Genomic DNA, 16,613 nt, shown 5'->3' with positions numbered 1-16,613 from the left:
ATAGCGACATGTGTATGAGGTTTGAAAAAAAAAAAAGAGTAAAATTTGGTTTGTATGAAATTACATTACTACCCATGATTTTATTTTGTAATGGAAGACAATGTTGTCTTCTCACCATCTTTTAATTGACAAGTAACTATTTGTCTAGTGATACTTTTTTTTTTTTTTTAAATATTGTAAGCGTTCAAGTTCGTGCTAATTATTTTATTGCAATTAGCAGAAATAATCACTGATTGATATTTGATTGCAAAACGATAACATAACAATCACATAATGATGACATACTGACACTTGATTACATTTGCAATCAAATGCCAAAAAGTGATCATTCATGCTAATTATTTAGCATGTTTTTTAAGGATATTGTTGGGCAGTGGAATTGAGACTGGTCGATTGCTGAAAAATTTGATCAACCGGTTGCAAGAAAAATTGGCCGGTCATCAACACATACAGCTCTCGTGGCCCCGACTTTTGCCTATATCACGGTATGTTTGAGCGACAATCATGTCATTATTTTGAATTATAGCAGTATATTTTGGTTGACTTTTTCAGTGATACCAAAACTAAAAACAAGTTATATTAGCTAAAACTTTTCGGACTTGGATTGTCTGCCCTCCTAGTTGTGGTGCCCTTCCATGCCCTCCTATTTTGTGCGGTCACGGTTAAGCCACGTCAATATTTTATATTTTTATTATTTTTTGTCTTATTATCTTATTAAAATTAATATAAAATATTGACGTGGCTTAACCGTGACCGCACAAAATAGGAGGGCATGGAAGGGCACCATAACTAAGAGGGCAGACAATCCAAGTCCAAACTTTTCTTAGAATTGATACTTTTTTTTTAGTACGAATCGGTACTTAAACTAAAAGATCCCTAGCCAAAAATAAATAAATAAATAATCTCTCCACAGTCCTCTCACAACTCTCTAGCCTCTTCCATGCATGTGGCTTTCGTTTACAATTGAAATTAGGATGGAAGGATTAAAACTCGAGACCTCAAGTGTACGGGTTAATATCTTACCAATTAAGTTATAAATTTTTTACAGTAATTATAATTGAGAGGACACAATTATTGTTTATAAAAGAATGAGAGGGAAAAAAAAGCGTACACGTTGATAAGAAAAATTGAAATAAAGAACAGTACCTCATTTTACACTTAACATATTGCTATTCCTTTTAGACCATCTCCAACCCTTGGGCTAAAAGCCAAATTTTTTAGCCCGAAAAATTTAGCTTTTAGCCCGGAAACATATTTTCTGCTCCAACCCTTCTACCCTAAAATTTTAGCCCAGAATTATTAAAGAATGAAATTAGCCTAAATTTTTTTCTTAAATCAATTTTTTTTTAAAAATAAATATGTAGATTATTGTAAATTAATTTTATGAACATTTTAATCTAAAAAAATTTAAATTCCGATAAACATTTTGCATTTAGCCCGGGGGGAAACCTGGGAGGTATTTGGCCCAGAAATAGCATTTGGCATTTAGCCTAAAATTTTAGCATGAGTTGGAGAGTGTTTGGGGGGGTAATTTGGGGGGTAATTTGGCTTTTAGCCCAGGGTTGGAGATGGTCTTAGGAAAAACAAATTATTACAATATTTCATGTTTTAAATAGTATTGGTTCATGTCAAAAATAATTTTTAAAAATAAACCCTTACATCCCCGAACCATGGTGCTCTATCGGCAGCGGTCTTACGCCAATGCCCAGGCGAACTCCAAAATTGGCATTGCCAGCTATGTCTACAGAGCCGAGAAATGCTAAGGAGAATCTTCAAAAAATCAGATTTTTTATAATCTGTCACCTTAAGTTTTTTGTACAATATTTTATAATGTTGAGAAATGAATTAACGTTAAATTATGAGATGATAGAGAATCCATGAAAAATCACACTTTGAGAGAGTCTATTTAGTATTTCTCCTATGAAGAGACGCTGCCATGCCAACGCTCAACATTCAATCACTTGCTATTCATGTATTGATGGCAACTTAATTAATTATCAGAAATTTTTGATAAAAAATATTAATTAGCAAAAATAGGTTAACAATAAATTTCTCAACTTGTAAGAGAAAAATTTCATATTCGATATTTATGAATGACGAATTCGATTTCAAGTTTCGTCTGACCTATTTGAGTCTAGCCTCACACCTTTTACATGCAAATGAATCTCACAAGACTATAGTACTAGTTTGTAAACAAAATATAGTTTTAAAAACATAAATGAAAATACAAAATAATTACGAAAAAAAACTGATTTGATTGTTTAGTTAAAATTAATGTATTTTATTACTTAATACTATGATCTAATGGATCTGAACCGAAACTTGGTATTTATTTTTATTTATAAGTAAAAGGTTTTAAGTTATCGTGAGTCAATCAAGTTTCTATTATATGTTTTCAGGGGATTACTTGAAATTATAAACTCAAATAGAATTTACCCAAGAGGGAAAGCAATCAAAGTTGAAGGGTGAGAAAAAGAAGGGTAAAGCCAGCAAAGTAGAAGACAAAAGTAAGAATATATTTTACAAACAAACATAATATTGTGCCGCGTCTCTCTCTGTCAATCCTCTCTCTCCTCTCTCTCTCTCTCTCTCTCTCCTCTGCGCATCGTAAAATGACAGAACAACAAGCCTAACCCATCAGCGTGGATATATCTCCTCCTCCCACCATTTCTTCCACCATCTCCCTCTCTCTCTCTCTCTCTCTCTCTCTCTCTCTAAGATTCTCTCCCTTTCTCTCTCTAAAATCCCTCTCTGCAACCTGCAATCTGCCATGCCGTTACCCCTCTCAGATCTACCGACCTCCACCCCAATCTGACCTCTTCCAACTTTCCTCTCCGTTTCTATCCGACCCAGAATCCCCAATCGAAACGATGTCCTCTGTGCGCTCAGATCTGACCTTCTCCTCTACAGTTTACCCGGAACCCTACTCCTCCGTCGACGACGACCACTTCGATCGCCTCCCGGACTCCCTCCTCCTCCTCGTCTTCAACAAGATCGGCGACGTCAAGGCCCTCGGCCGCTGCTGTGTCGTTTCCCGCCGCTTCCACTCCCTCGTCCCCCAGGTCGATAACGTCGTCGTCCGCGTCGACTGCGTCATCTCCGACGACGACTCCTCCCCCTCATCCGCCTCCTCGTCTTCCTCCTCCGACAAGTCCCGGGCCCCCTTCTCTGCCCTCTTCCGCCTTGTCCTCGGCGGCATTGTCAAGCCTCTGCAGGCGCTCGGGCAGTTACTGGGACCCAACCGGCGATCCCCGAATGGGTCCCACTCCGCTCTCTCCGTCGATGACCCAGATTCCTCCGCCACCGACAGCAACAGCCTCGACCAGTCCGGCGTCACCCACCACTCCCCGACTCAAGTCTTGAAGAATTTCAACGAGATTCGATTCCTCCGGATCGAGCTTCCCAGCGGCGAGCTCGGCATCGACGACGGCGTTTTGCTCAAGTGGAGGGCCGATTTCGGCTCCACCTTAGACAACTGCGTCATCCTCGGCGCATCCTCAGTCATCCACCCGGGACCCACCAAAGCATCGCTCTTTCCGGACACTGGGTCCGATGGGTTGTGCGCCACCAACAACGCCGCCGTGACGGAAGATAACGGAAGCATACCCGACTCGTTTTACACCAACGGCGGCCTGAAGCTGAGGGTTGTGTGGACGATCAGCTCGTTGATCGCCGCCTCCGCCAGGCACTACCTGCTTCAGCCAATCATTTCCGAGCACAAAACGCTAGACAGCTTGGTTCTGACCGATGCCGACGGTCAGGGGGTGTTGCACATGAACAGGGACCAGCTCGAGGAGTTGCGGGTGAAGCCATTGTCGGCCTCTTCGGCGTCGAAGAGGACGCTGGTGCCGGCCCTGAACATGCGGCTCTGGTATGCTCCCCAGCTGGAATTGCCTGATGGGGTCGTGCTGAAGGGTGCGACTTTGGTTGCTATAAGGCCCAGCGAGCAATCTCTGACCCCCAAGAAGGAGGTTTCCTCTGACCTGTCCTGGATTTCGACCGCCTTCGAAGAGCCGTACGGGACGGCGGCCAAGATGCTGGTCAAGAGGCGCACTTACTGTCTTGAGATGAACTCCTTCTGATTCGATTTCAGGTGTCTCAGGTAAATTTGCTGTTAATGTATTCGTGTATGAATGATTCGGATTGAATTGGATGATTGCTTGGGTTTTAATGCCTTTTGGCTGCAATTCAATGACTGGTTGGCTTCAAATGTTGGGCAAATATTTCTTGTGCATTAGAACCAGAAGTCATTCACTTCCTCATTGTTCTTGCTTGCAATCCAAAATTCCTAAATTTAATGGTATTACAGGGAATTGGGTTGATCTGCATGTTGCTCTCAGTCCAAAGTTCCAAACTTTAAATTGTATTAGGTATTGGATTGCCAAGACAATGTATCATAAAGTAGATTAGAAGCATATGTCATTTGATAAATAATTGAATAAGAGTTCGGATAAACAATCGAATGTATAATGTTAGGTAGCGATTTTGGCACGAGTATGTTTTCGGATTTCTTATTCCGTTCTGGTTGTTTCTATGATTGCTTAATGCTAATGTACAAGTTTCCATGTGATTACTCATTCATGGTTTGGTACTGATTTAGTTCAACCTGGGATTTTGACAGGGGAAACACAGTGTCCTTCGAGGGAAAATGGGGAGCTGCATAATTGAAAGTGGAGAAGGGAGGGGAGAAACAATTTTGCCTCATCGGAAGACTAAGTTAACTGCGGTGCCTCTCAATTGAAACGAATCTTGATTGGAACGACGCAGAAAGAGGAGATACACCGACGGAACATGCACTGCAGATCCTCCACTCTTCCATGCTTGAGCTGAGAGTTGAAAATGCTGCTGCATCTGCTGGATGTTTCTGTTTCGGGCATTACGCTTGTAAGAGTGAGTGCTCGCATGCAACTAAGATTGATGTTATGGAGATTTTGGGTTTGCAGTGATCTGGTTTTACCTTTCTTTCTTCCAAATGTATGTGAATATTGTAGGTATCATGAAACTGTTCTCTGGTTATGTGATGTATGTCAAAAGTTCATTTCAGCAACGACTTCCATTCAAAGTTTCCGTCCTTGTGGTAAATAACAGAAATGTACTTAGTTCACACGACTGCGGGTATAGAATCGATAGCAGGAACTGTCCGAATGGTGTAACGATTGAATGCTTTGTGAGAGAACTTCCATGGAGATAATGAAGTAATTGTTCCCTTTTCTTCTCCCATTTATGTGCTAGGATCAGTTTGTGAGATCCACAAAGGAGGACGAGTTCTAGGCGACCAATCCTCCTTTGTGGGTATCATGTTTGTGAGACCCACAAAGCAGGACAAGTTCCGGGGGACTGAACTTGCTTTGTGGATCTTGCAAGCACTTGCGATGGCGAGGATAAGAAGGAAATGTTCTTTGAGTCACTGTGTCGTTCACTCCACCTAAAAGGTATCTTGGCTTTTCAATTTCATCACATTAAGCCGTTTTTGCCGTTTTTGCAATCACCAAGAGCTTGGTTTAGTGAAAAAATTACCCATTAATTTTGGAATAAAACATCACTTTCTGGCTCCCAAATAGAGAGGGAATATCTTCTTCTCTTGGCTCGTGAACAAATGCTGTCTCCCAGTAGATAGAAGCAGCAGGTGGTTTAAAAATAAATACACAAGTAAATTTCTGTTCGTAGTGTTTTCATGTCATATCCGTTATCTTAACGGGTTCTTAACATATGATCTAATAATGACCTAATTCGTTAACGGGTCGTATCGTTTTTTTGTCAAGTTAACGGGTTATGCAAGAAATTATCATGCCTAATGTCTAGATCAGGCAAACAATATTTTATCGGATTCTTAGGTTGGTAACCGGTAATCCAAAATCTATTATTTTTATATCATTTCGTATCAAATTAATTAGTCGTGCAAAAAATAGTCAAGTCTATTATTAGTATTCGTGGCTGCCCCTGCCCTGCCCTACTAAAGGGAAAGATGCTTCGAAGATGTCATCGAACGTCGTCTTGTTCTTATTTATTTCAACTTGCATGCACCAATATAATCCTTGTTTTTTTATTCCTTTCCCATAAAATAGTATGTCTTTATTTAAAATGCGATATAATATTTTGACTATCCTTAATCAAATATTTAACGACAAACCAAATTTCTTCATTCGATCAACCTCCGAACATACTATTTTACAACGAATTTGAAAAAACAAAACTGACATAAAGAAAAGAAAGAGAATCGCAAATACCAAATAATCGATATTTAACGACTAACAAATCCTTGTGACAAAAAAATTCATACTAAAAATATATACAAAACACTGCAAACTAATAATGAAATTATTTTAAAAACGACGAACGAAAATTTAAAAATAACATAGTTGACTCTAGATTCGTATAAATCTCTATCCTCAAGCGTCGTTGTATTGCTACCTTCATCTTGTAGATCGAATTCAGCCACCATCGTGACACATTTTAGTGGGAAGAGTAACTTTCACTCTAAAACATTTATATTGTTTACTGGGAATATATTCCAAGTTATAGACGTATTTAATCGTATTATAACATCTAAATTAACAGCGAAAAAAATACCGTGTGATAATATTTCAATAAGAGTATAAATTCCAGAAGTTCTCCAATATCTTGAGCGGGACAAAAAAGGGGTTTAGGAAGTTTCAGGTAACGTTTTCCAGCCACATTATTTATTTAATTCAATTTATTTTGATTTAATTTAAAAATATGAGCTGGTTGTGCTTCCACCTTTATCTGTTTATTATCACATGAGATTTATTTGCTTTGTACACCCACACAGTCACAATCCACGTGATTTAAATTAAAACCTGGACTCAAAACCTAACGCACTCCAAACACTCCACTCCATTAAAACTAGAAAATTTTAACGAAAAGCTATTGGTGTTGTTCACTTTAATGAAAAACCACGTTTTTACACTAAAAAGTCAATCCTGGTACTATTCATTTTACCCTTTATTTTTGTCATTTTCGTTAAAACTCAAAGTTTTCAAGTCATTTTCATTAGTTTTCCCTTAAAACTATGCTTATAGATTGACACCTATTGAAAAACTACTCATCTAAATGTTTTGATGTGATGGTTATGATGTCGCACGCTGTTACTAATTCATTGTTTTTGTAACAATCGTATGGTTAGAAAATAAAAACATGAAACTCAATAATCAATTTCAATAATTGAAGAAGTACACGTGCTCCTTGAATTTTCTTGCTAACAGTTGGAGGGTTTGTTGATTTTAATGAATGACATTCATTTTAGTAGTACTAATTCTTGTTTTTCTATTGTCCCCCCCCCCCCCAAAAAAAAAAGATATAAAGTTTGTTAAAATTGACAAAGAATCCAACAACCAAAATTTTTAATGCATACTATGCTTCAGTTAAGAGGTCGCACTTGGTGCGATGGCAAGTGCCTTCGTCCATGAGCGGTAGGTCTCGGGTTCAAGACTTGGGAGCAGCCTCTCCATAAATGGGGGCAAGGCTAGCCGACATTCATCTCTTCCAGACCCTGCGTAAAGCGGGAGTCTTGTACACTAGGTACGACCTTTTATACTATGCTTCAGTTCATACTAAAGTACAGCATTACGACAGACCCTGCGTATAAATATATTTAGGCATTATTGTCTGGGTACGTTCCGGATGAACTTTAATTGTACGTACAAAAGCAAAACTTACTCTTTGAGTGTGCTCTCAAAAGAATGAAAGTACTTTGAAGAAGCTTTCTGAAAAGTACAAGCGTTGCATTTGGACGTATGGATCTTTTCTTTTTCTGAAAAAGTACTTTCAACTATTAACTCTTAGATTATTTTGCCATAAAAAGTCCTGATGCTTATGTATTTTGGGCTTAATTCATGTGACCAGATTTTTGGGCTAGTTCATAGTTTTCGTTCTTTTTGAGTAAGGGTGAGTTTGGTTTCAGTCGGTTCGGTTGTTTGTCAAAATTGAAAACATTATTTAGTTCGGTTTTCTTTGGTTTTTTTTTTTTTAGTTCTATTCAATTCACTTTGATTTGGTTTCAGTTCGATTTTTATTTTATTTTTTTATTAAAGCTGAAAATTGTTTTTTTTCTTTTCGAATAAACAAATTTGAAAGTTGGTTCTTTTAAAAAAGGTAGATAACGTCTTTTGAGTATGAGCTTGAGCTTGACGCCTTTGAACTCATTTGACTATAATTTTTTTCTCTATTAATATACTGATTTTTCTTATTGATTGCATCAACCAGTTTGACAAAATAAAACAAACCGGTACAACCGTACAAAGAAGACGCACCATATAGAAACTAAGAACATAAGACCATTATTATTAAATACACTCCCCGGCTCCAATCTCAGAACCTCAAAACCATAGCAATCAAAATAAATAGCATACCCCCAATCGTTTTAGGGTTTCTGAGGTTTAGTTTGATTCGGTTTGATTCGATTTGATTCGGTTTGATTTGGTTTGGTTTGATTTTCAAATTCTAAAACCGAAATGAAACCAACAATTCAGTTCGGTTTGATATCACTAACATCACTAAAGAAATTGAAGTGGAACATCCCACTTGCCAGAGCAATCCACCACTTTCTCTAACTTTCAAGTTACGTTAAGCAAGATTTTATGTTTGATATGCGTATAAATCATGTGTGCACGAGTTGGGCAAGACCTTGAGCGCAAAAGAGCGGATACACTATCTCGGCCAACCAACCTAACTCCATATCGAAGACTACCAACTTAGCAAGCATGTCAAGTATATGCATGCACATTTTCCTAATCAACTTATTGGTCCAAACTTGAGCTTCAATAAAACCAAATACATTCAAGATCACTTGAAGAGCAAGAAAAGGAGAAAAGAAAATAACTTCAATCGAATTGTCAGTTGCATCTTCTCCAACACAGACAATGCTGTTGCACACAGACAAATAAAAATATATATCCGAAAATAAAGAAATGGAAAATGGTTAAAAGCAGAAATACCAACAATTCCAGAAGGATTATAATATTTAGTTATCATCCGATATGCAGAGAGAGGCACATGAATTCCCTCGCAGCTTCCCATTGCTTGTTTTAACTTCACCTTTCCTGCATAAGTATTTATGATCGAAATTATCATGCATGAACTAATAAATAACTAAAGAAATAATTCTAATTGAAGATATTGGTAATGATTATAGTCAAATACAAGTGAAGGACAAAGCCTGCAGTAAATTAGAGGGCAATTGGAGAAGATATTATGATTTGAGCAGTATAAATCGCAAGAAAATTGAGACTCTGCATGCAAATATCATTAACATCCGTCAATGTTCGAGGAACACGGCCCATATGTTATGTCATGTGATGTACCAGGCCGTGTTCCGGTAAAATAGAAAAATCTCCCCTAGTGAATAAAAGCAATCAACAAGAACTAAGCGTGACTACAGATTCTCTAAGATCCGACCAGTGAGCACCTTTAGATCACAGCAACAAGCAATATCTAGTACATGAAGAACATACTCGGTTAGACAACTCAAAGATTAAGTCTGCAAGTGATCCGAGGTCTCAAAGTCCAAATCTCGACCGCACTTTTAAAGGGACACTACGAAGCATTAAAATACACCACAAGGGTTGATCACTACTGAAATGGACTAGGTTTGAAATACTACAAGGATAATTCGATCCGACTAAGAAATTATACTATCCATGGAGCCTAATTATATCTTTAGTATTTGTCTTCCTCTTACCCTAATCCTTTAATCTGGAAAGATGAAATAAATACCCTTCACAGAGTCCTTTTTCGGAACCTGTTTCGTTTGCTTTAAAAGTTTTAAACCATGAACAGAACTGCAAATATTTGCCTTCCTGCATTACTTAATTAACTAGCAGCATCAACACAAATATTGAAGAAGAAGAATATTTAAACCATGAACAAAACTGCAAATATTTGCCCTCCTGCATTACTTAATTAACTAGCAGCATCAATACAAGCATTGAAGAAGAAGAAGAAGAAGAAGAAGAAACACAAACTTCATCTCTTTCCTCCAACTGCCAGTCTTGTGACACTAAACCATACAAAACAAAACAAAGAGGAAGAAAAGAACAAATTGGTCGCATAGACTGTTGAGCATAAAGATTTATGCACAACTAATTTCAAGAAATGTGTTTTGAAAGGAAGGAACCTACAGGATAAGAAATAACTAAGCAAGCAAAACTTAAAGCTGGAAAATCAACAAGTTCCAGTTTTGGAAAATTCTAAACCAAAGAGGGGCATATTTTCAGATTGATAGTCTAGCATTATATCATGTTAGATTTTTTTTACTAGGAGCAATATGTCCGCTATAGTTCTTGAAATTTTGTCATTAATGGCAGTTCTTCAAATCTGCCACCAATTTTTCAAATATGGAAACCCTTAAGGGGGGCCATTGTACAATGTCTTTCCCATTAACATAAACATATTAGTAAATATTCCAAAAGAGAAAAAGTATACTATTACTCAAAATATACGTATGGCAATTGAGGAGCTTTAACTAAATTGGAGTTGTGGTGGTGTGGCTCAATGCAAAAGCCAGAGATGGGTAACTGTGATCACACATAAAAATATCACAACAATCTATAAATTAAAAGTCTATTTTCCCTACAAATAACACGGAGGTCTTTTATAATAAGAGAAATATTAAGGAGATTTTCAAAAGTGGGACTCCCTATAGACTCTTTGCCACCTCATATGTTGGCACCATGTTTTATAATATTATCATGGAAATAAACGTTAAACTGTAGAGTGACAGAGAATCCATGGAGAGTCCCACTTTAAAAGAATCTACTTTTCATTTCTCTTGTAATAAAACACCAACTTAAAGAGGTATACTTCTGAGCCAGAAACAAACCACAAGATACCCAACTATTAGATTAAGTTAACTGCTATCTAATCACTTAGGATAGAGAGTCGAGAATATGCCCAATTGATGATTCATTTTAACTCTTATGTAATAAACTAAAACTAAATAAAATTCTATACAAAACATATATAGTTGTTATTTTATAAATTTTTTATTCCTTTCCCTTAACATCTATGACTTAAACATATTTCTTCTCCATTTCAAACCCTTTCTTTCTTCTCTTTGGTGTCTGATTTTCATATATACTCCTATTTTATCTATTTTCACTCATTGTTTTTTTTGTTTTGGTAATTGAGTAAAGAAAAAGTAAAACTAAAGTATAAAAATACAAGGACCCGCGAACGCATAAAATGAGTGTCAAAATCGCTCCAACTTTTCTGTAAATAGGAATTATTTTTTAAAATTCTTTTTCCACATATACATGTATTCTTATGTTTCTATTACATTTTAGAGAGAACAGATTGAAGCAACTTAGTTTATTAATGCCAATGCTTGCCTACGTGCATGGGATCCTAACAAAAAGGAACCAAAAAGTTAGTTAGGGCTCATGCTAAATGCTAAGCAAACATAGTTGAAAGTTAGCTCTCCAATACGATTCACCATGCTAATTTGCAAAAGACAACAACTCCTGCCAAATTATTCACAGGTAAAGACCGACAGGCCACCGAGCAGTTTGTCATATGGTGCAGCTTGGAAGGGCAGAAAACAACAAATTAAGTATCCGAAAAGCAAAGCCTCCTTCGAGTGACAAACGACATGGCCTGAGCCAAGTGATTGCCAACACCTGTCAAGCCTCCATGGAGGACCTCATATGCTAAGAGAGAAGGGAACCAAAACAAGAGAACAAACGAGGAGACAACCAGCCGATCCCCCCCATTCACTCCAATCCATGCAGGAATCAAAAGCAGACAGACAACAATATATTTTAAAATCTCCATGAAACCTTTGACCCGATTCCTTCACTTGTTTATGATTACCAAGAAAAGCAAGCAAACCCTACTTCTATGCAAAATTATAAACAAATTAACAATTACATATCAATAATGCTATAAAAAGATGGTATAAATAGCATTATGAGGCAAAAAACAAGCACAGAAATAGAGAAGCAAGGAACCAATGCAAAGAAAAGAAGCAGAAAATGTATATTATATGTGGAGAAAAAGAAAATAAAATAAAAAATCAGATCGTTGAAGGTTTACCAGAAAGAAGCTTAGATGGGCTATCAAGTACTGATCGTTGAAAAAGATCAGTTCTTTGCTTTGCCCTTGTGGTCTGAATGCCGGGTTCCGTCACCGTAGAGCTGCTGCAAGCGGCGATCAAATCCACCAGGGAATTGCTGCTGGTGCTGCTGATGATGGTGGTGGTGGTGATTCTCCATGGTTGGAGAAGCCGCAGCCGCGGCAGCTCCGATGAAGAAGGGTACATTGGACGTTCCGTCTATGGGAGAAAACCTCTGAAGGTGATGAGGCATAAGAGACGGTGAAGAGGAAGAATTGGACTGAAGGGTCCCCCTATTGAAACCAGCAAGGCCGCCGGAAGAAGAGATCGAAAAGTTCAGGTTGTAGTCAACGCCACTGCCCGGTTGCGACGAAGTAGTGACCGGGATGAGGTCGGGAACAAATGAGAAATGCTGAAGCTCCGAACTGTGATGTCCGTGGTGATGTTCCCCGGACACATTGAACGGGGAGACAACCGACATTGTCTGCGGAATCGAGTTCATCCCCAGATGGATTTGTTCGGAGAATCCGGAAGAGTGATGGGTCCGGGCCGAAGACGACAGCCCCAGAAGCCCGGGGCTGAAGTAATCCATCGGTGCTGCTGCCTTGTGGAACAAAATGGGCTCGCCGCCGCCGCCATGATTCTGCTGATGATGCTGAGCAGATGCGGTCGGAGAATTGTTGTTGTGAGTAGTGCCGATGCCGGCAGTGAGAAGCTCAGTGAAAGAAGCATTTTGTTGGGATATGTTGTTGTTTATGCTCTGTTGGTAACTTGACTCGATGCTCTCTTTCTCTTTGTCCTTGGCGGCTCTTTCCCTCGCTCGCTCCCGGGCCTTCGACCGGTTCACCCGAATCTCCGACCGGGAGAGGGACAGCCCCGATCCCTTGCTGGTCTCGGAAGTACTCGAGCAAGCAGATTTCGACAACGAAAGGTGCTGGCTTTGATTCCCGGGCTGGCTCTGATTCTGGTGGTAATTCTGATCGAACTCAATCTCCGCCGAATCAAATCCGCCACGCTCGCAGCTCGCCCTCTTCTCGTCGCTGAGCTGCTTCGGCGTGTCGGGGAACGAAGAATTGTTCAGAGAAGGGAGCTCAGCGATGGCATCGGCAGCGGCTTTGATCAGCCAGTCAACTGCTTTGCTGGGCTGGTCGTAACCCAACCGATCTTGGAGATCATAGAACTGAATACCGGTGGTTACAGACAAGCGGACCCTCCGGTCTCTCAACCCTTTTGAAGTCCACACCTTGCTGTGCCGATCTTTGCCGCCGGATGCTCTGGAAACGCGGATGATGCGGGAGTGGTGCCACCCACGGAGACGGTTTCCCGCATCAGCTGTGGCGGTGGCGGCGGCGGCCCTCTTGAGGTCTAGGCATGATGGGTTTTGATTGTCTTCGTCTTCGGGTGATGGCTTGTGATCTCTGCTGCTGCCATTTCCGATTCTTGGGAACTTGTTGCTGGCTTGAATCTCCTCCTCCTCCATAGCAGTAGTTTCATGCCTTTCTCACAAAAAGACTCATTCAATTCGGACACTTTCGCTTTTCTGCTTTGCTGGCTTCTTATCCTCTGCACCACTTAGCTCTTTCTAGAGAGAGAAAGGGGAGGAGAGAGAGAGTGGGAGAAAGGGGTTGAATTTGGGGAGGGAGAGAGAGTGGTTTTAGAGAGAGAAAGAAGGGGAGGAGGAGTGCAGGAGGAGGTGGGGTTGCAGTGTCCTATGCATTGATGACGATAACTCAGAGAAGGTACTTTGGCTGTGTAGTGATAAAAAGGCCTTTTTTACGCTGCTGATATATCACGGTCTAAGTCAGGAGAGAGAGGCTGTCTCTCTACTCTCTCTCTCTCTCTCTCAAGCTTTTTGCAGTCCCTGCAGTGTGCTTTCAAAAGCCGCAAACCAAAGCCTGCACAGTTTTACTCTTCACAGTCTCTCAGCTCTGCAAAAAACCACCAGCAGTAATTTTGATATTTCATTTCCATTTTTAATTCAATAAATGAAAAGAAAAATGAGGAAAATTTTCCCAAAATACACATAACACAAAAGCAAGTAAAAACAGCTGATCAGATGCCTAAATACAGTACATATTTACACTAAAAAAAACCAGCTTTCAGAGATCTCTAGCTAATAAAAGTTAAAAGCCTAAACCTAACAAAAGGGTTTTTAAAGAAGATGAACTTTTCAATATAACCAAGTTAGAAACCAAAAAAAAGTATAATTAGTATGTAATCCCTTTTGGGGTTTAGATTCAAGAAGAAGCAGCAGCAATAAATTTCATACAATTTTTTTCCTGTGCCCTAAAAAAGCAAGGCATATTCTTGCTCTCCTCTATAAATATTAGGCTCAATAAAACACATTAAACAATTACAAAACTATAAGAAAAGATAACTGGCAGCTTAAATAAAATATGGGAAAATTAAAACCTTGAACAATGTTGTGGGTTTTGATTGGGACAGACAGATGTCAAGCTCTCTCTGATTGTTAAAACTTAAACAAATGTAAAGACAGCAGAAACGGAGCAGTGTGATTCTTTGTCTGCAGATTCATAAGCAGTTTGAGATTTGGAGCACACAAAGCTCACAGATCTGCGCATTTAAACTTGATGGGATCAGTTCATTTGCTGCAAAAAATCCGTCAAATCAAGACAAAATGTTGAAACTTTATCCCTCCCGTTGCCTCCAATCTCAAACCCCATATTAATGACAACCTAATTAACACTAATTACAATTAAAAATGCAAAATTTAAGCTGAATCAAGAATATTAGACTGATGAGATGACCTAAAAACCTCCCAAGTTGCAAGAATTACACTTGGCATACAAATCCAGACTTCCTGAAACCAGAAAAGCACCACTAACTGGCCTAACCAAAGAACCCAGAAACAAAAAGTAAACAGATTTGAGCTTTATCTGCAGAAAGTTGAAAATTTGAGTGAGAAAAAGACTCACAGAAGCTGGATATGTGTTTGTGAGCTGAGAATTCGAGAGGGGTTGGGAGGTGGGAGCGGAGTTAGGGTTGATGTTTGGCGGGTAAGAAAATAATCAGAGAAAATGTGGGAAATTGATGGAAAGTGGAGGGAGAGGTTTCAAAACTGAAAAATGGAAAGTGGGGTTTGAGAGGGTCAAGTAGCAGATGAAGTGGACAGTGAAAGAAGAAGAGGAGAGAGATGGAAGAGGAGAGAGAGAGTTGTTTGCTTCTTCCCCATTTGAGCAAACCACCGGGCTTATCGGGAAAAGACAGCACACAGCGCCGTTCTCTCCACTTTATAGATATATATTGTCTTTCTCTCCCTTTTACCCCTTACTCTCCTTCCTTTTTACCTATATTGCCATTACCCTCTTTGTTTGTTAATTTTATTATTATTATTATTATTTAATTATAAATTCCGACAAGAAAACTAGAAAATGGACGAGTAAATATATTTTGTATTTTCTTTCATTTGGAGGGTTGAAGAGTTTGAACTACACAATAAGATCAAATCTATTAATATGTTGTTGATAATCTAATGAATATTGTCAAACTTTCAGTATTTCGAAATTTCTGTCATATAAAGTTAATTAATAGCAACTAGTAGATAATTAAGAAAGAAAAAGCTGGTGAACGCACGCATGATGATAGTTGGCCAAACTCAATGTAGACCTTAGCATAACACACACACCTATAAACGGTTAGCAATCAACAAACAGTCAGACAAAGCAAACGTTAACAAACATCGTTCATGCATGAATTGATGATTGCTCATTGTAATTCAATGTAAATTCGAAAAAAAATTTGAACTCAAAACACAATAACTTTTTTTTTGTCCAAATACAGTAAATTAGAAAGAAAGACTTTAAATATCTTTTTTTATTATTTCTTATATGTATAATTTGTTCAAGATAACATGGATTCCCATTATTGGAGTGCACAGTACAGCCCATGTTATGACTTAACAGTCTTAACTGTACAAATTTAGGCCGCAAAGATCCATTATTTTACCAAAAAAAGTTGATTCCCAATTGAAATCACACTCCCTTTAGATCCCCTAATTTAATAAAAGGAAAACTAATGAAAAGGACTTTAAAACTTTGAGTTTTAACGATAAGGACAAAATAAAGGGTAAAGTGAATAGTACCAGGATTGACTTTTTAGTGTAAAAATGTGGTTTTTCGTTAAAGTTAACAGTACCGGGTGCTTTTCGTTAAAGTTCCCTTTAATAAAATCTGCCTCAATTTTCAGCTACCACCGACATTAGTTGTCATCTAATAAGAAACAAGTTAACCTACCTCCACATATTTGACTTTGAAAACTTTTTTTTTTAGGACCAGTAGTTTAGTTACAGTAATTTATTTTTCCTGCTAAAATAAAAATGACTCATAGAAACATTTTAGTATCTCTCTGGCCGGACTAGATCTCTCCCTCCAATTCCCCTTCATTCCCTCTCCTTTTCTCACACTTACCACTTTATCTTTCTTTAAGAAGTCAACACAAGATGTTAACGTGTCTTAATCGTAAGCATTCAAATAGGAAGAGAGGGAAGGGGAGGGACAAGAGAGAGGAGAAAATCATACACTCTTGT

At 38.6% G+C, this 16,613-nt stretch overlaps 2 protein-coding genes across 4 annotated transcripts; one reads left to right on the top strand and one right to left on the bottom strand.

Annotated features, from left to right (window-relative positions):
* Positions 1–2,560: 2,560 nt before the first annotated feature.
* LOC126586740 (F-box protein At5g46170-like) lies at positions 2,561–5,047 on the top strand. Its single transcript, XM_050251680.1, has 2 exons — positions 2,561–4,102; positions 4,622–5,047. The coding sequence occupies exon 1, from the start codon at positions 2,871–2,873 to the stop codon at positions 4,080–4,082; it is 1,212 nt and encodes a 403-aa protein (XP_050107637.1). The 5' UTR covers positions 2,561–2,870; the 3' UTR covers positions 4,083–4,102; positions 4,622–5,047.
* Positions 5,048–8,776: 3,729 nt separating this feature from the next.
* Positions 8,777–15,302, bottom strand: LOC126586536 (transcription factor TCP2-like). 3 transcript variants are annotated; one of them, XM_050251391.1, is made up of 5 exons: positions 15,004–15,302; positions 14,836–14,888; positions 14,480–14,641; positions 12,049–13,995; positions 8,777–9,059 (listed from the first exon to the last, which is right to left on the bottom strand). In XM_050251391.1, exon 4 carries the CDS (start codon positions 13,545–13,547, stop codon positions 12,096–12,098), a length of 1,452 nt encoding a protein of 483 aa, XP_050107348.1. In that variant the 5' UTR covers positions 13,548–13,995; positions 14,480–14,641; positions 14,836–14,888; positions 15,004–15,302; the 3' UTR covers positions 8,777–9,059; positions 12,049–12,095. The 3 variants fall into 3 exon arrangements, with proteins under 3 accessions (XP_050107348.1, XP_050107347.1, XP_050107350.1); XM_050251390.1 differs by lacking the exon at positions 14,836–14,888; XM_050251393.1 differs by lacking the exons at positions 14,480–14,641; positions 14,836–14,888.
* Positions 15,303–16,613: the final 1,311 nt, after the last annotated feature.

Source organism: Malus sylvestris, chromosome 10, assembly GCF_916048215.2.
Source record: "Malus sylvestris chromosome 10, drMalSylv7.2, whole genome shotgun sequence".
In the NCBI taxonomy this organism is placed as follows: Eukaryota; Viridiplantae; Streptophyta; class Magnoliopsida; order Rosales; family Rosaceae; genus Malus; species Malus sylvestris.
Note: the sequence above shows the minus strand (reverse complement) of the source record. Positions and strands in the feature narration are given on the sequence as shown.